This window comes from Puma concolor, chromosome B3 (assembly GCF_028749965.1).
Source record: "Puma concolor isolate L17-30 chromosome B3, mPumCon1.1.hap2, whole genome shotgun sequence".
NCBI classification, from domain to species: Eukaryota; Metazoa; Chordata; class Mammalia; order Carnivora; family Felidae; genus Puma; species Puma concolor.
In genome coordinates, this window is record NC_141672.1 from 3,783,060 (window position 1) to 3,807,166 (window position 24,107).

Sequence of the window (24,107 nt, forward strand, 5' to 3'; positions counted from 1 at the left end):
CGGAGAGGAAGAGAATGCTAGGGACTAAAGCTTGTCTAAGGTCACGGTGATTCGGGGACAGGATCCAAGCCTCCCCATTTCTACCCTGGAATGATCTGGCTTCACGAGCTGGAAGATGCTCCAGCCGAACACAGGCTGGAGCAGGTCAGGGAGGAGGAGGGGAGGGAAAGCATTTCAAGTCCGAATCTCCTTAATGAGAAAGGCGGTCAACCAGCCAGGGCCCAGACTTGAGTCTAGAAGGCTGTTGAGAGCAACGGCCAAGCAAGCCCCAGCAGCCGCCTTCCCCCGGCAAATAGGCTCAGTCGGTTCTGGGCTGGAGTCACGCCGCCGCCTGGCTCCGGGGTCCCGGAAGAACAGCGCCAGGGGCCGCCAGCGCCGGGGACTCCCCACTGCCAGCCGCGGAGCTAGAGAAGGGACGCCCAGGAAGGCAGGATCCAGCAGCCTGCGGCTTCCTGCCGGAAGGGCCTGTGACCCTGCCTCCGAGAGCCCCCGCCACAGCTCCAGGCAGCGCCCAGGTACCAAGAGCCCGGTGCCCGGCCGTTCGGCAGCCTGAACCTTCCCCCACGCCCCCGGCCCCACGCTCTCCCCACGTCCCAGCGTCTGCTGCTGGCAACAAACCACTCCCACGTTCAGGGGCTTCGGACGGCAGTCCTTCCACTAGCTCACGATCCTGTGGGACGGGCTGGGCTCGTCTGGACAGTCCTTTGGCCTCCCTGGGTCACTCTCGAGGTCTCCCGGTGGCTCCCCTGGGGTCGCAGGCCTTGCTCACAGGACATCCCAGCAGTGGCCCTTGGGCCTCTAATGCAGGATGGCCTTGGGGGGCTGCATGGAGGCTCGGGAGGGCGGGCGAGGCTGTGACCCAACTGAAGAGGTGCACCCCAGTTGGCCCCAGCCCAGCCCAGCCCACTTTCCAGCAGCCGTGGAGGCCCCGTGAGGGATTCCGTGTCAAGGGCCACCCACCGCCTCCTAGCCTGCCGAATGACCCGGCAAGTCCCGCCCCGAAGGCTGCTACGAGCATTAATCAAATAACGCATACTTTGGGGGGCAAGGCAACCTTCAATGTATTAAGCAATCATTACTAAGACCCACAACTTGCTACACATGATTATCCACAATATGCGACTTAATTGCTGCTAAATTTATTTTCAATCGATTAAGTGCCATGAGCCACCGCACACGAAATAACAAAACCGAGTCTGTGCGGGGGAATCAGTGGACCCTGCAGCCAAGCTTCTCCTCGGGCCCAACGCGAGTGCCTGCCCAGCCCCGGGCCGGACTCTCGGACAACCTGAGCGCCCTGAAGAGCTCAGCAAACACCTCAGATCGAGCGCTTGGTTGCCACAGTGTCAGGAAGGGGGACAGAAGTGCAGGACGGTGCTACGTCTCCACAAGACAATCAGGGTCAAGTGTGAGAATAAACAGGTCTTTTGACCCAGAGATTCCCATCCTAGATATCCATGCCACGGCTACACTGGCTACATCACCGGGTTATGCCGGTCGGTGACCAGTGACTGAGGGCAGTAGAAACAAATCAGCGGTCATAAGCAGGGGACCGTGAAGCCAGCAGAGGTGCAAACCAACTGGACGCGTCCGTGCTGGTGGAGAAAGACCAAGGTAGTGGTGTCGAGTCAGAACAGCAAGGTGCGCGACAGGGTGCGGGGCGTGTTACTTGCACAGAAGAAGGCTCTTTGCACGCGTGCGTGGAGAGGAAATCTCCCGGGAAGGACGTGCCGGGAACGGGTAACTGCGGCTGCCCGGGGAGGGAACGGAAGCGCCGTTTACCTGTTTCAAAGCACAGAATAACAACTCTCAGTCATTTCGTCGCGGTCCAGAGAGGTGAACGTGGTGCGGGCCGGTGCCAGGAGGAAGGGGGCGGCCCTGCGGCAGAGCAGAGCACGCGGGAACGTCCCTGACGCAGGAGTGTCACGTGGCACGTGAGTGCAGCGTGTGTTTCTCTAGAAGGCAAACGCCCGTCCTGAGCAGCAGCCCTGCCGCGCTTGGGGGAACGGGGAGTGTGACGGGAGCGGAAGGGGGCGCCGGGTCAAGATAAGTGGCTGGAAAGGGCTCGGGCGGTCACTGGCCACTGGCGGCAGGAAGGGGACGCTGAGGGGGAATTCGGGGCTTCCGGTGCGGTGACCAGATACGCAGCGGTGCGGACGCCACGGAGGAGAACCCGGGCGAAGGAGCAGGGAGGGATGTCCCTGATGCCGACGGACCCAGGGGGACCCAGGAGCGGAGCCGGGGCGAGCGCGGTCAGGCCACAGGTGCCAACGGGGGCCCAGGTGGGGGACACGGTGCAGGGAGCACAGGCTGAAGGAGGGGGGTGGCCGGACGTGGCTTCGGGGTGTGGCTGCAACCGTGGCCCTGCTCTGGGCAACGTGTGCCCGGGAGGCTGCCCCGGGGGACCCGTCATCCCGCCCAGGCCCGGGGTCCGCCGGGACACCGCGAGCTCCGCCGGCCCGACGATGCCCCGCGCTGAGCGCCTTCGGGGAGGAGCGAGTGTGGACGGAGCTCCGCTGAGAAGGAGAGAGAGTCGGCCGGTAGGAATGTTCCACACGCCGCGTGCCCCCGGGAGTCAGCACGCGGCCGTGGTCCACGGAACCCGGAGGCATAGAGCGCGAGGGTTTGGGGAACAGAACCGCGAGCCCCTGCGAGCAGCAGGCCGGCCGCCGGTCCGTGCGTTCTCCGGATGGAGCCGGCGCGGAGGCGGCCACGGGAAGCCGGGGTTCGAGGGGTGCTGCCACTGGCCGAGTAGGTCGGCCCGTGCTCTCCAGGTCTCTCCCTTCGACAGAAGGGCTCGAGCCCGCGCCACAGTTGCGGGTATAGGGCAGTTTTTCCCGCCTTCGTGTGCCGCCCTGGCCTGGAGTGCACCAGAAAGCAGAGCCTGGGACGAGGGTCTGTGGGCTCTGTGACTCTGGACGTGATCCCAGCGAACAGGAGCGGGGGCGAGAAGGGACGGGAGCGTTTCCAGCCGGTCGCCACCGGGGCCCGCAGGCGGAGCTCTGGAGGACACGGGCACCCCCACCCCCGCTACCAGGGGCTGCCCGCCCACCGCCTCCCCCTCGGGTGCCGTCAGGTACACCTGCCGAAGCGGGGCCACGCGGGACGTGGCCCGAGAGACGAGCTGGGCCCACGTCAAGCCCCCTTCATGCGGGGACCCATGACCTGTCTCCCCGCTTCCAGACGCCTGCACGCGCACGGTGGTCCGGGCCGGCCTCTGGAAAGGCCTCGCACGGCGCTAACTCCCTCCGCCTCCTGCCCTCGGTGCTCACCACTCCTCCCAGGCGATGGAGGCCGAGCGCAAGCAGCCGGGCGGGCAGCCGTCCCGGCAGACGGCCAGCCGTGCGGGCGGTGGGCCACCTCCCTCCCTTCCTCAGCCCGGCCCTGCCCTCCGCTCCCCCTGCGCCTGCGCTCCCCCGGTCTCCCTTCCTCCACCTCCTGGCAGGACAGCCCGGGGTGCGGGGTAGGAGTCACCTCCGCGAATCACACACCGAGGCTTCTGAGCCTCTGTCCACCCCTCCCGGGTGCCGCCCTCGGGTCTCAGCCACTGAGACGGCGTGTGTCCCACACAGGCCCGAGGGCGGCCAGGCGAGGAACTCGCACGAGTGTCCCGGGAGCCCCTTCCACCCCGGCCGAGTCACACCGTGGAGGGCCCCATCCGCGGGTCAGGCAACACTGGATTTGGAAGTGGGGCTGGTACAGCGGTTCTCTAACCAAGTCCTACGTTCTGGCTAAGAAACGAGAGTGCAGAGGCGGCCAGTGTTCTTCCTGCCACTCCGAGGGGCCGAGGGCAGAGCTGCGTCCACGCTCCGCGGGCCAGAGGCGCCAAGGCGGCGGGCTCACCTCGTCACTGCCACAGTCCGGGGGCCGAGCAGAGGCCTGCATCCAGGTGTCGAGCCTGGTCACACTGAAAACAGAAAAACCACCGATGGGGAAAGAAACGTCCTCTCCCTGAACCTTTAAATTTAAAGCCTCAACCGCCGCCAACTTTTTTTTCTTTTTTAAAAATGTTTATTTAATTTTGAGAGAGAGAGAGAGAGAGACACAGCGGGAGTGGGGGAGGGGCAGAGAGAGAGGGAGACACAGAATCCGAAGCGGGCCCCAGGCTCAGAGCCGTCAGCACAGAGCCCCACGCGGGGCTGGAACCCACCAACTGCGAGATCATGACCTGAGCCGAAGCCGGCCGCTTAACCCACCGAGCCACCCAGGTGCCCCCAACCGCCGCCAGCTTTATGAACTCACGCACCTCAATTTGGTCCCAAGCATAAGATCATCCTACGTTAGAAAAGAAATGCAGCTCAGGGACAGCTACAGGCTAAGAATAAGAGGCATCCCTGGCTGTGCCCACAGGGTGCCATTCTGGGGGATTTAGACACTCAGAGGCCCCAAGGCCCAGTGCAAAACCCCACCACGTCTGAGAGCGGGGCTCTGCTTGGGTGCAAAGTGGAGGGTGCAGAAAATGGTTTTCTTTCATATTTTATTACATCAATGGCTTGAAAATTTTTATTTAACCTCAGCAAATATTAGAAATAGAAAAATGAATTCTGCAGAATTTCACAAATAAATTTTTCAATCTCCACTAACAAATGTTATCATTCAATGGCTAAGCAATTATAATGCTATGAACATTCACCACAATGAATGTGCTGATATAGAAAACAGGCAGAAAGAGACATTAAAATATTACTTACAACAGCATTATTACAACATATTTTCTTTAAAATTCCAACGTGGATTTTATCACTTCAAAAGATATACAGCATTTCCATTATATTTGCAAACTTAACCTTATACATCTTTTAAAATCTTGAAAAATTTTTAAGCAATCTAAAAAGCACTTAGCAAAGTTGATAGGTCTACATAATGGAATACTATCCACTCCAGTATAAACTTTAGTTTTCGGAGGTGACTGTAAACACTCATCATCACACAACATGCATAGACTACACTGACCTTCCTTCTGAATTGTAACATTGCTGCAATTGTGCTTTACTATCGTGAGGGAAGAGCTGCGGGGATCCGGGGAGTGGCAGAGAGAGGATTTGTTTCCGAGCATTGCACGAGATCACTAGGTTCAGATCAGCTAACTACCTTGAGTCCACTCGCAGCAAAGTTTCACTGGGTACTGAAAGCTGGACTCCCGGGTCACTAGGCTCGGACACAGGCTGGACGAGAGAGGAAGCGAGGCTCTCGTCGGGAGTGGGCTCCGTCTTTCCTTTGCTCCGCGAAGCAGGGATCCAGTTAGTGTAATGCACTGTGTGGCTTAGTTTTGGTACGCAAGTATACCAAGAGTACATCTGATATTTAGAAAGACAAAAATAGGGCGTACTTGAAATCTAAAGTGACGATGGGCACACTCAGAGTGGCGTGTGATGTCTGAGGGAACTTTTACACACGGGAGACGACTCCGTAATTAGCCCGTAAAACGCAGCGACGTTTTCAGTTGCGCGTTTTCATCAGAGAGGTGTGCGACCATCGAAGGGTCTCACAGGTTACAAACTACCAAAGACCCTTCTGAGGAAGTGGTGTCCTGGTGGGCACAGATGTGCTGAGGCCACACAGTGGGTATGTGGTCAGCACGACGGAGGCCTGTACTTGCTGGGCAACAGAGCTACGTTACAGGACCGGTCACTGTTTCGGACCAGTCAGCACAATATTCAAGTAACAAGGTGTTTAAATGGATAAGTGAAAGCAATTTTTTCCTAACGCCTTACACACCTACATAAAATTAAATAAAACAAACTTTTAATGCATATGCAATACAATTTATATCTTTTAGGATTTCTAAACTAAAAGTTAAACTATCATTTGCTTCAATGGTACTATATTTTGCACAATAACTTATACTTAGGAGAAATTTCCCACAAAAATATATATATAATTATGACATTCACATTGATCGTTTTTAAGAAGACAAAGCTTAAGTGAACATTGCATCCGAAGCAGCTGTCACTGTGGACCCTTACACATCCAAACACGACCTGCTATGCACCGAAGTCTTGATATGTTAAAAAGGGGGCTTCACATAAATAAGATCAATCACTCGGCTTTTAAAGCGAAGTAATTTCTTGCATTTACAACATCGTCGCAAAGACAGTGTAATGGAACGTCTGAAGCACAACGCTACCTTAGGCATGAAACTACAAGGGGGCCAGGCAAAGACAACCACCCTTCTAATCTTTCTAACCTCAGGCGAATGAGAATGCTATGCCTCTGCTCCGTGGAGGGACCAGAACCAGGCCGCTGTGGTCCGCCAAGCCGGAGCAGCGACCCTTCGGGATGGGGGACCGCTCGGTGCCCGGCGGCACGTAAGGGCACGGGGCAAGACACACGGGGGCCCACCACGCTTCCGAGGAAGCGCCATCGAGCCAGCGAGCACTGCCAGAAGGGACCAGCTCTCCAGGCAAACGGCCCGGGCGTGCAGAGAGGGACAGGCCTCCGACCTACGGGCAGAATGAGACCCCTGCCGCTGCCCTGTTATGAGGAAGGAGGCCCCGAGAAGCAGCACAGAGAACCCTCGGCCTCGCTTCTCGCCCAGTGTCCCCTCAAAGCGATGTGCAAACTGCAGGCCGCCTCCTCTCCATGTTCGCCCTGCCATCTCCCAAAGCCAGAGCAGGCTCACACCCCGCGTCGTTCCTAAGTGTCACTGCACTGCCCGCGCCAGCCTCCTCTCATGCCGTTCACACGCTCTTACCTGACCCACGGACACCCCGGGAAGGGACAAGATGACGAAGTCAGGAGAGTCCCACTTCACTCCCCTTGAGAATGACCTTTCTCCGGATTTCTAAAAATGTACAATTCCAAAGTCTAGGTTTCTAGCTGACCCTCTTCCTAAAGAGAGTCAGCTGACCTTAAAAAAAAAAAAAAAAAAAAAAAAAAAAAAAAAGGGAAAAAGCAAGGTGCTTGGGAGTCAAAACACATCAAATTTAAATTGCATATTTTAAATTCTTACGAATTCTGTTTGTGCCTTAAAGCATCTGCGTTTTTTTTTTCTTTTTGGTATTGAAAGCAGGAAAAGTGTTTCAATGACGCAAAACTACGGCGACAGAAAAGCTCCTTCAACATATTTAGTGCGGGCTGCACGGACCGCGGGCGGGACACAGGGGATGCGAGAGGGCAGTGTGAGGTCTGTCCCTCAGCCCTGCAGCAGGTCCACAGTCCAGTACGAGATTAAGTGATTCTGGAAATCTCAGAACATTTATGAGAAATATTTACTTGTTCCCAGTCCAACCAAAAGGCATTACAGACCACTTTTGCACACTGCTTCTTTCCGTCTTGGTCTTACTAGAGCCAACCAACGGGTCACTTCTCTGTCCTGTACTATGATAGTAAAAGAGGGAGGATGGAGTTTAGACGATCACATCAGCACATGAAGGACAAAAGGCTGTACGGGGTGACACGGCGTACCAGCAGGATGGGGAACACACAGCGTGTGGCTCTATAAAGCCATCACCCGCCATTCTAATCCCCTGTATGGAGCTAACCTGACATTTAAAATCTGCACTCTGTCAGAATCTGCAGCAATTTCTCCCCTGTCTCCTAATCTCAGTGATGTTCTCTTTGGCAAGCAATAAACTTTAAAGAAGAAGTAAGACACTAAAACAGAAAACGGGCCGATAACGTGGTTTGCCAAAAGGAGAAGGCACCAATTCCAAATGCACGAGCACCAGGTGCAGTGGTGTGGACCGCGTCTCTTGGAGCCGGATGGCGGGGTGGGGGGGTGCGGGGGCCGGGAAAGACAGAGCGGCACCTGTCCCGGGATTCCAGTGCTGAAAGCTGAAGGCAGAAAGTGTTGAGTCCACATTCCCTCTAAGCTGATGTCCAAGGACAGTTGCTGTGAATGAGCTTTCTACCAGCTGGGAAGGGAGAAGGGCGAGATTTGAGCCAGCTAAATTTACAAACCATAATTACACCCGATGTCTGGGGAGACGGGAGCTGTCTCGGGACGTTTGGCACGACGAAGGTTGTAACGCAGTCTGCCAGCATCCTGCGATTTCCAAAGAAGCATGATATCGCTTAGGTGGACGCCTCAGAAAAGAACAAGAGAAACTTTCTAAAAGGCCGACAGGTCACAGTCACTCTGAAAATTACACGATGCGCGAGGTGGAACCGCAGGCCATGCAGGAGCAGAGTCGTGCCTTCCAAGTCGACTACCTGTTTGAAGCTGCTGACTGGGCAGAGCTGCCACGGGTGGGGCTCAGGAACTCCGACTGGGGAGGGGTCCCCGGGGTCACGGGAGGCGTGCGGGCCACGAGACTCCGCCAGCGCCGGGGCAGAGCGTGAGATGCGGCGGGACTCTCTGGGGGGCGGCGCCAGCGTGGAGGAACGAGCACAGGATTAAGGCAGATGCAGCACAGGACCGGAAGTGTACGCCTTTTTTGGTAATAGCTGCTTGTCCACAGAGATGTGACGCAGATGGCTAGGTGATGGCGTGTGATACCTGATATCCTGGATAACACAGGCGTCCATACCAAGTGCTCAAAGCTGGCAGAGTTTCTCAGGAAGCAGATGCATATCTGACGTCTAGCACAGAAGCAGCCTGAGGAGAGGAGAAGGAAGAAGGACGGAAGCATCAGAGCGCAGGTGAACAACTCAAGCCGCTACCTCTGGCGGACCCGAGAGGGCAGGAAGGTGTGGGCCCGCCCGGCTGTCCCGCAAACCCAGGGCCCTGCGGGCTCTCAGCACGGGGCCCGAGGAGGAGGCGGCAGGCGGCACGAGGGAGGCCTCTACAGCCAGGAGTCTCGGGCTCAAATCCTGGCTCTGCCGCTTTCTAGACGTGTATCCTTGGCAGAGGGATTGCTTTTTCAGTTTCAGCTTCCTTGTCCCCAGAATGCGCACAGTAACGACCCCCACTCCACAGGATTACGTAAAATCCCTGGGCCGACAGTAGCACTCGGGGCCGACCGCCCTGGCTGGAGGGGGTGCCGTGGCACGGGCCCCATTCAACCAACAGCCCCTGGCCCCTGCTGGGACGCGGGGACACACGGGAGAGTGAACACACGGGAGAGTGAAGGCGGCAGGGTCCTCTATAAAAGCCTTAAAGGCATTTCTTAACTGCACTCCCAAGTGTCCCAAGTATCTTACTCAGTGCTCACTGCTACCCTCATGATGTCCTTTTTTTAAAAACGTTGAAAAATTTTTTTAGGTTTATTTATTTTGAGAGAGAGAGAGAGTGAGCGAGTGGGGGGGAGGGGCAGAGAGTGACAAAGAACTGCAGGCAGGCTCTGCACCATCAGCACAGAGCCCAACATGGGGCTTAAAACTCATAAACCGTGAGCTCAGGACCTGCGCCCAAACCAGGCAGGCGTCAGACGCTTAACCGACTGAGCCACCCAGGTGCCCCTTGATGTCCTACTGCTGGGGGAACCCCTGGGCTATAAACCCCAATCTGAAAACAGCTGTTCCTTCAATTGACACCGTAACTGATGAGAACAGTTGGCCGGGTCAGGGGCTTTGTGTTCATTCTGTAACTGTGAGTGAGACTCTACCTCCAAGCCGGTCATGGTCCGCATCCCCTCACCCGGACACACATCCACCCCTCGCCGGGAACGGCATCCTTGTCCACCTCAGAGAACTCGGAATCTCAAAAGCTCAAAACCCTTGGGCCGCCTGCCCTTTCTCAGCCCCGAAGGAAACAGCCTACAGCTAACAGTTACGTTACTAGAACTTCTGGCAGTTCTCAAGGCCTCCTCCCTCTTTGTGCCGCATAACACATAAAATCTGAGGGCAGAAGGGGCGGGCAGGACGCCAGCAGACATCTCTCTTAGCTGCTGGATTCCACAGGATACACAAGAATGAGGAGGCCAATTTCTGGGCACTGACTGGACAATTAACCAGGGCTCTTACAAGTCCCCCCGGGACACAGAACAGTAGCTGGTCCTTACAGATTCATTTCCTTTTGCAAACTAACGTATGGAGAACAGAAAAGCAGGGCGGTGGAGCGGGAAAGCGGGTACTACAGGGGGCATAAAAGGGACCAAAAAAAAGGAAATGAGCTGTGGGGGGAGGGGGTGGAAATGGCTGAAGAGGGTGAGAATGTTTACAGACAAGATAAATGTTGTCCGCTAAGGACAAGTCAGGCGATGCCGCCAGTTCTGCGGAGAAGGCTGGGGAAACAGATGCGTGGAAGACGGACCACCAAGGCAAAGCAAAGGCATGCCTGTGGTGGGAGGCCAGTCGTGGCTGGGCCAATGCTACCACAGAGCGGGCAGAGAATGACCGGGCTATTTTCATGTGCGATCAACGTGGTAAGTGGGCCGTGAAGAATGGCCTTCTGGACTTTTTCAGAAAAAAAAAAGTAACTGTGAGTGAATGAAGCAGACATAAGAAAAGAAAAGAAAGTATATGCACAAGAACTGAGAGCCTGTCCCGTTGGTGGTGACCCTTGGTCCCAAATTTATGACCGTATTTTTAGGCTTACCCCTGCCAACACCTGCTTTGATAAAATCTGGAGAGTTTCCTATGATTTCTGCTTCCTGGCTCTAAAGCTGGAGAACATACATGGAAGAAAGCTTTCATTCCGGCAAATTCTAATGTTCCTTCCTTCATAATTCTCATCTTCTCAATGCTTCCTAAATTGAGTCCAGGACTTCAGAGAGGTTAATCTGTTGCTAAAGGGGCAACAAGCACCGGGACAAACATCACTGCTGAGAGATAAAAACTTCCGCTTGTAAGCCATTATGTTCCGGGGTCTCAGGCTCGGGGGAACCACTCACATTGTTAATAATACGAATTTTGCTATAAATGTTATCGACAGTCCAAAGATTTTCTGGCACAAAGCTCTAAAGAGCCCAACCCGCTGGGTGCGTCACGTTGGGCGGGGGGTCTCCCTCGTGAGGCACTCTGTGCTCGGCTCAAGAGGGGGTCTCTGGGCTGCTTCTACAGCCAGACCCTTGGAGCAAAGGGGGAGAACAGACAGTACTAACTAGGTAATTTCAAATCACTCCCGCATGGTTTGGGGGAGCCTCTGATGAGAAGATTTTCCCGGAAAGCTCAACTAATCCTTAAAATTCCGTGTCTGTGAACAAACTCACACCAAAGCGATTGGCAATTAACTCTTACCTCTGCCCGGCCCCCTCCTCCTCCTCCTCTCTGTGGGAGTGGGGGTAAATACATGGCAGGGCAGGCCAGGCTGGACGGGGAAGTGGCAGGTGACCCCGTCACAGGAAGCAGGGAGGTAGCAGATGGGTCTGTGCAGCCTCGGTAACCTCATGCCTAATCTCTGCTGAGTAGGCGATGAAATCGGTACAGCTAACCTGGAGATTGCCAGAATGTCGGCCACCAGCCTGGAAGCTCTGGCCAAACACAGGACCCAGAACTGTCTCCATCAATACTTCAACCTGTTAGCCCCGACAGCATCAAAGCCTGGACGACTTGGGACAGCAGAGACGGACGCAGGAGCTCCTGGCTGGCTAGCCAAGCCGATTCACCAGTAAGGTCATTAACCTCCCACTGAGATGACAACACATTTTCGATACCGAGCTTCACCGACACTGCTCACGGCACTTCCAACTTACCATTTTATGGCTGAGTTCTTACAGGACCTAAGGAAACTTTGGTAATGTGCAATATTTTGTGGCTGGAGAAAACCAGGATGGAACTAAGAATCTGTACAGGAATTAAAATGTGAGCAATATACCTAGTGACCAAAACTAACTGGTGTCAACACACATATTAAGGTTTTTATAGGTAAAAGTCAAGTCACTGACAGAGCTGAGAGCTAAAAATATTTCTCCAGCTGAGAAAGGCCATCAAAGAAGAAACTGAATATGGAGCATGAACCTGGCAGAGATCCTACTGTTTCAGATTTACCTCGTCTTCCTCTTCAGGCATCTTGATAGAATTATCTGGGGACTTGATAGGTTTCTGGCTACTGGGCCCATTGGTCTCTTCCTTCCCATGTTCTGCCTCCCATTCTTGTAAAACTTCATCTATGTTGAAGCGGCGTCGATAGTTTACAAAAAAGTTTTTCACTTGTACCACTGATTTGTTCCCAATCACATCTGAGATCGCCTGAAAATCTCGGCCGTATTTCCTGATGGCTAAGGATATAAGAGAGCACTGTTTTTCAATACAGGATATAAACAACTTTTAAAACCCCACACAACTGAGACTTACCCCCCTTCCTTTAGATCCAGATAAGAAAACACATGGAGCTTTTAACTGCAGGCACGATCTTAATGTATTATACAGTGGAAAAAGCAGCAACCTAGATCTGTTTCGTAGATGACTGATCCAAGAAGGCCAGTATGACCCTGTCATCCAGAAACCTGCACCTCCAGTCACGTATCCCAAGACGACTGATGTCACCCAGCCGGCACCCGGTGGACTTTGTGCATTCTTTTCCGGGTCCCTAGGACTAGAAGAGCTCCAACCATAAAACTCTTAACATTCAGTCTGCTGCTTTCAGGATTTTATACTTTCTGACCATTCAGAACCCGACACACTCCTAAGAGCGTGTTTCAACACAAGTGGTGCCACGGGAGTGGGGTGGGGCATGACTCTTCCTAAAGGCACCTGTGGCCCCAAGCCCCTTACTAGGAGGACCCCCGTACCTTGTACTGCGAGAAGCTGCTCTTCCGTGGTCCAGCGTGCGTTACACTTCTGAGCGACCTGCACACCCAGAGGAGCCGTATGAGCATAACGCAGTTACAGGCGAGGGCATCCTCGTCAGACTTAATGAACCTTAATTTTTTCTTACAATTTCTCAGAATACCGGAATTTCAACGTCAATTGGGTTTATAAAGATTGTGTCTATAACTTTCTTTCTATGGGATGTATACTGGAGATACATTATAGAGATATTAAATTCTTTTTTTTTTTAATGCTTATTTATTTTTGAGAGAGAGAGAGAGAGAGAGAGAGAGGGAGGGAGAGGGAGGACGGGAAGGAGGGAGACAGAGAATCCAAAGCAGGCTGAGCTGTCAGCAGAAAATTGGATGCGGGGCTTGAACCCATGAACCGGGAGACCATGACCTGAGCCCAAGTCCGAAGCTCCACTGACTGAGCCCCCCAGGCGCCCCAATATTAAATTCTTAAACACATGAAACTTGAGTATGACTTCTAAGGTGATGGTCAATACAGTCCTACCTCTGGAAGCCGATACGGTTCTATTCCACCGTCAAGTTTTTCTTTAAGAGCACTGTTCGTCTGTTTAATATTCTGAATCTGAAAGAAAGGAAATTTTTAAATTTTAAAAATGAACAACTTTTGTAAAGGTATGAAAAGAAAACAGAACTAAAAAAAAAAAAAAAAGAAAAAACCAAGAGCAAAGAAGTTCCTAATCTGTATGGTAACCAAAATTCGAGGTCGCTATAGTATCCCTTCAGAGCATCTACCGAGATTCTTTAACGGACTTGCTTAGGGCAGCAGACAAGGGACAACAGGAAGGAGGACATGGTGGCTAAAAGGCTCCTGCGTGCCCAGCCCTGATTCACAACTTGAGAACATGTCACCCCGAGCGGCGGAACCCACATCTGAAGCCTGACACACAAGACCAGGCCACGCCTGGCTTCCCGCCAAGCGGACCGAGCGGAAGCAGCCGAGAGGCAGTGCTCTGCAGGCCGGCAGGTGCACCTCCTGGGGTCCGGCGCGGTCCGCCCAGGCACCCCCTGCGCAGGAGCCCGCAGGGCAGCCTTCTTTAACGAGGAGAAAGCAGAAAGCAGCGTGTTACCTTCCCACAGCCTAATTTTGGCCAACTGTAATTCTTCACTTTCTCACAAATTAGATCTTTTCCACGTGACCGTACTGCTTCGACGCACCTAATCTTTCACTGCCTGTAAGTAATCGAAAGAAAGACATGAACAACGCCAACCACTGAATCGATCCACCGGACAATCCGCTGGACTTGCGCACGGACTCCTGAAGGAGCTGGGCCTGGGAACGGGCTCCCTCTCAGCTCCACGTGCAGGGGCACCTCTGTGCCAAGGACCAGGGGGGCATCAACCCTAGGGTTTTTCATTTCTAAATAATCCCATGGGCAAAAAAGCAAGCAAGGGGAGGATCAGATTCATTTTCCCAAATAAAACATCAGAGACACTCCGGAGCAGAAGGTGCCCTCAAAAGCAGCAACCTTATTAAGGCAAACGAAGAAAAAGCAGGACTTTTGAGAGGTGGGGGATGGTGGTGAAGGACACAGCCTCACAGACCCTTTAATAATTCTCTCCTCCTTGAACAATCTTTTCCTACTTAGACTCAAATTTCATTTTCAAGTACTTACACTTCACAGAATTCCAATTTTGCATTTCCTTTCCTGGGTTCACTTCTTCTGAAAGGTTTAAAGGGGGGTGGAGATGTACAGGGGACTGGCGGCCCCGTGAGTAGGACCAGCACTCTAGGGACGAGGAAGTGACCTTGTCTGCCACTAGTAAGGGCCTTAAAGCCTGCCAGACACACGGCCCACGCCAAGTGAGAACACAGAGACAACTGAAAAGAAAAATGAAGGAAATGTGCATAAAATCTGCTCTATAGTAAAACCAAAACTGAAGACCTTGGTTTTCTGAAATTTGCTTTAGTTTATTTTTGAAAAGGTACAAGTCAGAAGAAAATAAACTGGTACCAGAAATTCACCCACAGTAAGCTCTTGGGAAAGTAACACCCAATTCTCAGACCGGCACCGTGTCACAGAACGCTCTCTGACGCGACGTCATGCTGAAGCCGTGCCATCTGACACGACGGCCACCGCCCGCAGCTTGCTACTAAGCACCTGATATGTGGCTGATGCAGCTAAGGAACTGAACTTCTCATTTCTTCTACTTTAATCCAAACTTAAATGTAAATAACCACACGTGGCTACTGGCTACCCCGTCCAACAGCACGGTCTTAAGACTCCTGCCCAGAGCTCTCAGGTACCAACCACCCATAAAATGCTGCAAGGGCATGTTCAAGGCTATGTTCATAATTCAAGGTTATATTCAGTGACATAAACTTGTGACAGAGAATTAACAAATTCTCAAAAGAATCAGCTATCCAGAATACTACATGCCTCCCAGCATTCCGGTTACTATGTCGTTCTATTCATTCTGCCTGGTTGTTTACACAGGTAAGAAATGGGGTATATATTGCATTGTGAGTAAGTAATACACATTTCCTAAGGAGACCAACCTATTCACCACATGCATTTTCTCTCTGAAATTGATAAAGAAGCAGAGATTACGTAAGTGACTATACAGAATACCTGCAAATTCTGAACTAAAAGTTAGCTCTAAATTCTCATTAACCTTCACCTCTCTTCCTAATGCATTTTCCTTATTAGAAATACTCAGTGTTTATGAATAAGAACAGGGTTTGGTTACCATCATGCCAGTGGGAAAGGAAGCCAGAGTGGCAACAAGCTGGATAAAAAATAGGATATAAAGGGGCGCCTGGGTGGCTCAGTCAGTTGAACGTCTGACTTTGGCTCAGGTCATGATCTCAAGGCTTGTAAGTTCCAGCCCCACGTCTGGCTCTGTGCTGACAGCTAGGTGCCTGGAGTCTGCTTCAGATTCTGTGTCCCTCTCTCTCGGCCCCTCCCCTGCTCATGCTCTGCCTCTCTGTCTCAAAAATAAACATTAAATTTATTTATTTATTTTTTAATTTATTTTTTATTTAAAAAAATTTTTTTTAACATTTATTCATTTTTTGGGAGACAGAGAGACAGCACAAGCAGGGGAGGGACAGAGAGAGGGGGAGACCCAGAATCCCAGGCAAGCTCCAGGCTCTGAGCTATCAGCACAGAGCCTGATGTGGGGCTTGAACTCATGAAAAGTGAGCTCATGTCCTGAGCCGAAGTCAGACGTTTAACCGACTGAGCCACCCAGGCACCCCTAAATTTTTTTTTAATAAAATTAAAAAAAAATAAAATTTTAAAACATTAAAAAATTTTAAAGTGACCAGCATTTAAAGAAAAAAACAAAATAGCAGTCAAGTTCGCCTGGTGCCTTACCTAGCGACTTTTTTTTTTTCCTACTTTCCTGTGTGACCCTTTCATTCTCTACTCAGAAAGACCCAGCGCAACAGGCACTGGATGCCAGCTAATCTAAGAGCCGTCTGCCCCTAGCCCCATTCTGGCATCTTCGACAGAGGCTGGTGGTCCTCCTCGGGGCTAGGAGGAGCCGTTTTGCAAAGATGCAGCACGCTGGGAGGACAGGAGTTCCCGAGAAGGTAAAAGCTTTTCCTGCTGGAAGGACGGGAGGGTCGGCCCCCAGTGCAGACGCGAAGGCCACAAAATGGCTTTGGAAGCTTCCAACGGGAGCCAACAAGCGAGATGAAAAGCAGGTTACGCTAAGAATGGTGGAGGAGAAAATGCAAAAGAATCCGGGTCTGTCACAACACCGTGAACAAACGGACTAATGCCCGGAGCCACTGATGCTGGGATTTCTTGCTATTTGATAAAAATAAATCCTCAATTGTTTAAGCTGCTATCAGTCAGGTTTTCTGCTATTTTCATGTGAACCCTTCCCTGGGACACCACCACATGTGGAAGCATCCAGATAAAATGGCCATTTGCGAGTCGACAAGTGCACTCGGCAGCAACCCCGACAGGCTGTGAGGGGGGCAGGCGACCTGTCTCCTCTGTTAGCGATGAACTGAAGCCCCTCTATTCCACGTGATTCTCAGTAGCTACTTTCAAATAAAAAAGTCCTGCTCCTGACTCTGGCCGTGAAACCAAAGACAGTTCTATCTATTGTACTGCAAAGTCAGTAACACCTGCATGCAAGAAGGGCCTCATTTTCTCTGCTCAAAAGATTAACATCGACCAGTGAGCGTCAGGAGTCCGCTCGGCACAGGGGGAGACAGTCCCCTCCAGGAGGAAGGAGGACGAAGATGCGGGTGGGGGCTCCGTTCAGAGAGCCCCTCCAGCACAAACAGAGCTTAAAACACTCCTTCTCTCGCTCGCTCGCGCGCGCGCGCTCTCTCTCTCTCTCTCTCGCAGCCCTCAGACAGCCTGTAAGATCAGGCAGGCAAGGATTAATCTCCTCATTTGAAAAGAGGCCCAGAAAGATTAAGTGACTCTCCCAAGATTAGGGTGCAACTGTGCCAGCAGCCAAGCCTAGGAGCCAATCCTCTGACTGCTCGGGGAACACTTGGTCCTGCTGTGAGCTGTCCCCCGCCCCGAGCTGCCAGACCAGGGCACAGACCCCTCCTCTCATCTGGGAAAGGACTGCCAGCCTCCAGTTTAACCTTCTAAGGAACCAACAAATCAACAAATCAAAAGCAGCAAAAACTACAAGTAAACCATCAGTCCACAATTTGCCTCAAATTCCAGAGACAGAAGGATGGGGGAGGGGCAGGGCACTAATGAAGGGACAAGAGTCAGCTGGCTACTCCGCTGAATTTGCAGTTTCAATGTACCGCGTAATGATGAGCCGTTCCCCATACCAGGTCAAATAATCAGAAAAGGATTATCATAAAGTAGCAAATATCCAGGGAGAACTCTGACAAAGCCCCAAACACAGTGGCGGCAGAACACGGAGAGAATGACAGATCTGTGCTGCTAGGGGAGGGATCACGTTCATGAATCACAGGGGTGGCTGTCTAGTTTAATGTTAATTCTCTATTTTGATCTAGAGATTCAATACAATTCCAATAAAAATTCTAGCAGAATTATTTTTCTGGACACCAAGAAGGTGAACCTACATTTTCTAAGGAAACACAAAGGGTGAGGAGAGACAATCTTGGAGGACCTATCACCTGGCCCAGACACTCAGGTTTGTAAGGCCCCTGTAATTGAGGCAGGATGGTGCCAGTGAAGACGGACAAACACACCAAAGTCACAACAGACCATACACATACAGACGCTGCATTTGAAACAAAGATCCCATCACTGCAGTGGGAAAAGGATCGTTTTTGTTTTCGTTTTTTTCCCAATAAACAGCCCTGTTAACCAGATAGCCACGTGAAAAACAAAATGAATATCCACCCTATATGTAACAGCATACACAGAAAAACATTTCCAGATAGACGGAAAATCAAAATGTAAAGGCAAACAACACTTAAGACAGCATGGGAGAATATCTTCATACTCTTAGTAAAGGTTCTTACCAAAACTGAAAAGAGCACTAACTACAAAAGAAAAGAATGAGAAACTAGACTACCTTAAAATTAAGAACTTCTGTTCATCAAAAGGTGAGCCTCAGAATGGGAAAGGGGAAGTAATTTTGACCCACCCCCGGCGCGGGGGAGGGCGGTAATACTTTGGCAAGGCCTGACGACATTTCGGTTGTCACACCTGACGGGGCAAGGTCACAACCGCTGGCATCTAGAGGCCAGAGATGCTGCTTAACATCTCACAATGCACAGGACACTCACAACGAGGAATTCTCTGGGCCCAAATGTCAACAGTGCAACAGTTAGTAAGCCCTAATGCAGGCCAACCCAACCTCACATAAATTGGCAGCCCACCGTGGAAAACTGTTTGGCACTATTCTAGAAAATGCTGGACACAGGCATACTCTGTAATTCCACTCTTAGGTGTACATGCAACAGAGATGCGTACATAATACAGCAAGAGTCAAAGAAACATCCATGTCGGCATTAACTGGTCAACGGCCCCAAACGGGAAGCAACCCAAATGTCTAGTAATGGTACAGTGGATAAGTTTTAGGATATTTACACAACAATGAGAAAGGATGACCTGGATGGATCTCATATGTTGAACGATGCTGGGCATAAAAGAAACTACATCATATGACTTTGTTTATATAAAATCCAAAATGAATAAAAATAATGTCTGGTTTAAAACGTCAGACCAGGGGCGCCTGGGTGGCTCAGTCGGTTAAGCGTCCGACTTCGGCTCAGGTCATGATCTCATGGTCAGTGGGTTCGAGCCCCGCGTCGGGCTCTGTGCTGACAGCTCAGAGCCTGGAGCCTGTTTCAGATTCTGTGTCTCCCTCTCTCTGACCCTCCCCCGTTCATGCTCTGTCTCTCTCTGTCTCAAAAATAAATAAATGTTAAAAAAATTAAAACAAACAAACAAACAAACAAACACGTCAGACCAGTGGCCACCACCTGGAAGGAGGTGGGTAATGAGTGAGATGGGCACTAGTGAAGCCTGGGAGGCAAGGCTGAGTCCCCTCGGGGCAGCAACTAAAATGGGAAACGAGGGGCAGCTGGGTGGCTCAGTCGGCTAAGCGGCCGACTTCGGCTCAGGTCACGATCTCACCGTTCAGGAGTTGGAGCCCCGCGTCGGGCTCTGTGCTGACAGCTCGGAGCCTGGAGCCTGTTTCAGAGTCTGTGTCTCCCTCTCTCTGCCCCTCCCCTGCTCACTCTTGTTTCCCTCTCAAAAAAATGTAAGTAAATAAATAAACATAAAAAAAATGTAATAAAAGGGGACATGAATGGGGCTTGGGAGGCTGCACTTCATCTCTTGATCCAGATGGTGGCCGTGTGGTGGGTGTGTTCACATTATGAAAATTCACCCAGACACATATACACACTGTGTGTGTGTGTGTGTGTGTGTGTGTGTGTGTGTGTGTGTGTGTGTGTGTGTTTTAAAGATATACATATATACCTTTAGTTTCAAAGTCAACTTAAGAAACATCAATGTGGGCATGCCTGGGCGGCTCAGTCAGTTAAGTGACTTCAGCTCAGGTCACGATCTCACTGTTCCTGAGTTTAAGCCCCATGTCAGGCTCTGTGCTGACCACTCAGGGTCTGGCGCCTGATTCAGATTCTATGTCTGTCTCCCTCTCTCTCTCTGGCCCTTCCCTGCTCACTTGCTCGCTCTCTCTTTCTCTCTCTCTCAAAAATGAATAAACATTAAAAAAAAAATAAAAAAATTTAAAAAAGAAAGAAATATCAATGGATCAGTACCTAAGTCTTCGGTCCAGTTCCTTAGAAATAAAATGCCCTTCAGAGGCTTGTGGAAAGAGGACACTCAGGTGTAGGGACCCCTGAGCGTCAGTGAGCCCCGACCCGCGGTACCTGCCGCTTGATGGAGACCAACTCCATGTCTAGCTGCCTTAGCACCGTGGTGGCCGCAGTGGCGTTGGCAGAAACAGCCTCCACGTCTTCTTGAGAAAGAAACATTCCTTTCGGAGGTTTCCTTTTTGCTCGATTTTTAGCTTGCGTACTATGTTTTTCCTTTTTGATCTGAGGAACTGTCTCCGTAGGGGGCACCTGCATGGTACACAGATTTGAAAAATGAGACTCCAAAACATGAAAATGCCAGATGAACAGTAATACGCCTACTTTCCTAACGTGGCTCTAAACAATCTGACAAATACCATGCCGTATCGTAATTACCATCGACAAACTAACAGGCAGTTAACAGAAACACTGGCCATTGAATGTTGGCTGAACACTTCTAAGTAGAATCCACTGCCCTCCTATATAAACACAACTTTTTTCTATCACTCTGAGCCTCTGGCAAGAAGCGTTCTGAGCTTCCTGCAGTAATACAGGAAGAAAAGAGATCTGTCTTCTCTTCTGGTGTGCTTTGTGTATGTGAATGGTGAGCTCCTTTATCCTAACAGTTCTTGGCCAAACAGATGGACTTAGGGCCACAGAAAGATAAAAGGAAAAAATGATTCAGCACATACATAAAACCCATTTAAATTCTTTAACTCTATATGGAAGTTTATAAAAAATATAAACTTCCACATGTAACTATGACTGTTTTTCATATACCCTCCTTTTGGATGACACTTAACTTTTAGGGCAACTGTATAATTTGTTTCAAGAACATATGCTGTCATTTGATAATGCATGACTGCTGCTAATTTTTTTAAGTGCTTGCTCTAAAACTGAAACGTTTGGAAATGAAATGCAGTAAAATCTTGGCAAGGAAAGGATACTGTCCTGATATCAATTTTAAGAAGTTTTTGTAACAGTTCATAATCTCATCTTGTTAGTGTATTAACATTTGCTGATGAAGCCGAGAATATGTGCAGGTTTTCTGCTTCCTATCTTAAAACACTGACATAAATCGACCCTACAGACTACGACGGTACCAGTACATTCTTGAACAGGTGGTAACAGACAGTACATAAAAATGTTAGTAGGCAATAAACTACATCTCGTCTGTAACAGCTCTATGCTGTTTAGCAGAGATCACCTACTGACCACGTGCCTGTTTTCACAACATTTTAGTACAGAAAGAAACTTAAGATGTAAGTCATTTTTCTCTTTTAACCAGGAATCGTGCTACATTAAGACTTACGGAAGTTAAATCAAGCCTTTCCCCTTTCCTTTAAAATGTTCCCCTGAAGAAGCTAATAGATAATGATGTATCAAGACAAAGCTTCTTAACTGTAGGTACAATTTGATTTCCCAAAGAATCTAACTTAGCTAACCCTTAAAATGATCTTGTTATTTGGGCATTCGTATAAACCTAGCTGGAGTGCCATCCAGAAAGAATTATCAGTTTTCAGTTTGGTGACACATAGCCTACCAAATGAAGCCTTAAAAATGTAACTAGAAGACTTTGACCCAACAATTCAACTTCCAGAAATTTGTTCCAGTGGAAAAAATTAAGTGAACCAATATTTAATCATGAGACCAGCATTTCAGCATTGTTTATAACAACAAAAAGCACGGGGGGAAACTGATAAAAAAGCCCTAAGATTGCTTAACTGAATTATGAAAGATGTGTAGGATAAAATAACATGCTAATAACAGCTATGTACACAAAATGTATTTGACATAAAAACATGTTCAAGAAAGACCAAATTTAAAAGGTTTCAGAAATGATATATTGAGATCCCATTTTATGTTTTTAAAAAAGCAAGTATAGAGTCATAAGTGTGTATATAGGCATATACATTTCATGGAGTCATCTGGAAAGAGTCACCAAAATGTTAGCAGTGATTAAGGGTGACAATATCATCATTTTCTTTTTCTCCTTTTTGTTTAGCTGGATCTCCTACTTTGCCTACAAAAAGCATGTATGTTTGACGCGATTTTAAAGTTTAGGTGTGCCTGGACCCTTTTGTCTTTCCATGCCGAAGAACAGCTCTTCTCCTACTTCAGAACCTTCCAAGATCGAGAACTCTTTGAGGTTTTACTGAAGCTGCAGATACAGACTCTCTTCAGAAAAGCACTTCTACGAACTTATATATAAAAGTCATAACCACGCTGGGATCCAACACTCCAGCCTGACCTGGGGTTGATGGACTAAGGGGCCCTTCCTTCCAGGGACTGTAGTGCTATCCTCCCTGCAAGGGCTCTGCCGCAGGGAATGCTGTGTTGTGGGGGCTTTCCAGTCTGTGCCAAGGAGCCCCGGGTTTCCCTGGGGGGCCCTCAGGGATCCCACATAGGCCTTATTCAATTTTTATGAATGGGCAAAATAACCTAAGACTGCAACCCATTTCAAAAGGCTTAATAAGATCATTCAGACACCCCATCGTTCTCAGTGAAAAGTTCACAATAAAGAAATGTCATAAATGTACACAGAAAGAAAGTTATATACAACTGTAGGAATTCATGGGCCTCTCGAATCTTCTGACATAATGATTTTTAAGATGTGAAAGATTAAAAATTCCCCATGTGTGAGGCTCGCTGCTGTAGGACCTATGCTGCTGTTTCTGAGTAACGGGAAAACTTGCCCTGAGTCCCTGCTAGCCCTCTGCAGTGCACTCATGACCCAGCTCATGACCCCACTGTGCAGGCCCCTGCGCCGGCCATCGAGAGGACATCCCGAAGGCTGAGAGGAGGAACCAAGCCCTCACCTGGTCCTCACCAGTACCACGCCCACACTCGTTAACTACTGGGCTGATGGCTTGGGAAAGAAGGCAGTGAGGACGGCTGCCCAATGAGGACAAACTCGTTACTCAGTAATGCTATCGCTTGCTTTCGGGCTTCCTTTATTCCTGTTTCTTGGCAAACAAAATTCTAAAGTCTATACAGCAAAGTTAGTATTGTTTAAAAAGTCATTATCATGACGCCTTGTACATAGCAATAAATATATTAAATAGAATAAGTAAGAGGAATGTTTTACGTATGGTACTAATAAAATTTATTTGCCTAAACAATACTAGGGAAAAAAATACCTCCTTTTTGCTTTCCTTGTTTTGATCAATCTCAATGTCAATGGGGTTATTTCCATTTGTTTCTTCCAGTTCATCCTCACTGGAAGGCAAGAACAAGTTACTGAAAGACTATTTGGTACTAATTCTATTTAATATACAAATATAAGCAATAAATTGATTTAATGACAGATTTAATACAAAATCAGTATGTTTTCAGATTGCCGAGATAAACATTTTTACAATTCAAATAAATTAAAACCAACTCCTAGTTCTCTTACTCTAAATGATTAAAACAACAACAACAACAACAACCTACTGAAATAGATTTTTAACTTCTGGATCAGGTCTAGAACATTGTTGCTTCATATCTGTAAAATGTTTCTTCCCAACTCTCAACTGAAAAGATCAAATTTAAGGCATTTATGTAATTGCCCCGTAATCATCTTGTGGTGGGCTAGGACACAATCATTACATGTAACTGAGAAATTACTCAAAAATAAAGTCCCCATGCGCTGGGAACAAATCCCCAAAAAGTGAAACTCCACTTCAAGTCCCAAGTACACACTCATGACTCAATCCAAGCGCCAGAAGGGGGAGAGCCTTTTGGCTCTGGATAAACTGAGATTTTAAATTAGGTTAATTTTAAAAAGAACATTCACATTGACGTGGTACTTCAAATGCCTTTCTTTATAGCCTTCCACGTGTTATTATTTTTTTAAAAGAGCTCCATAGTAGAGCCTTTACTTTGAAAAGTAAGAAAACTGAGGATCACAGAAGCCGAGCACAGCTTGCCCCAGTTTCCCCCCAGTTACATCCAGTTCATCGTCCCACCGTCTCAGGATCCGGCCCAGATGGCCGTGCTACCTTCCTGTGCTGAGTTCTGGCCCAGGAGAGAGAGTTCAAAGGGAGAGTGAGCCAGGGCGGAGGGACCTCTCTCGTCCCTGCTGTCACTTCCACCAATCCCTCGGGTGCTAGCGCCCCCGGTCTGCACAGGTGCTCAAGGGCTCAGGCTCCCCACCGGGGGCTGGGGGAGGGTGTGGGGGGGGTGGGGGGTGGGGGTGGGGGCGGTGCGGGGGACAGGTGCTCTCAGGGTTGGTGCACAGAGAAGCACCGGGGAGCGGAGCCTGTGGTGAGGGTGGGGCGGCAGATGCTCTTACCGTT

The 24,107-nt window shown here is 49.9% G+C and overlaps 1 protein-coding gene across 2 annotated transcripts in view; it reads right to left on the bottom strand.

The window, feature by feature from the left end:
• Positions 1-1,117: 1,117 nt before the first annotated feature.
• RCOR1 (REST corepressor 1) overlaps positions 1,118-24,107 on the bottom strand; it is a 132,414-nt gene continuing 109,424 nt past the window's right edge. Inside the window, exons 7-13 of one of the 2 annotated variants that reach the window (XM_086708760.1) lie at positions 22,968-23,046; positions 19,903-20,097; positions 13,090-13,167; positions 12,555-12,612; positions 11,812-12,041; positions 3,844-3,907; positions 1,118-1,782 (exon numbers count right to left, since the gene is read on the bottom strand). In XM_086708760.1, coding sequence (XP_086564886.1) covers positions 3,848-3,907; positions 11,812-12,041; positions 12,555-12,612; positions 13,090-13,167; positions 19,903-20,097; positions 22,968-23,046 — 700 coding nt within the window. In that variant the 3' untranslated portion in view covers positions 1,118-1,782; positions 3,844-3,847. Of the gene's footprint in view, positions 1,783-3,843; positions 3,908-4,460; positions 8,540-11,811; positions 12,042-12,554; positions 12,613-13,089; positions 13,168-19,902; positions 20,098-22,967; positions 23,047-24,107 lie in introns of those variants that run through there. The other variant, XM_086708761.1, reaches the window with a different exon arrangement.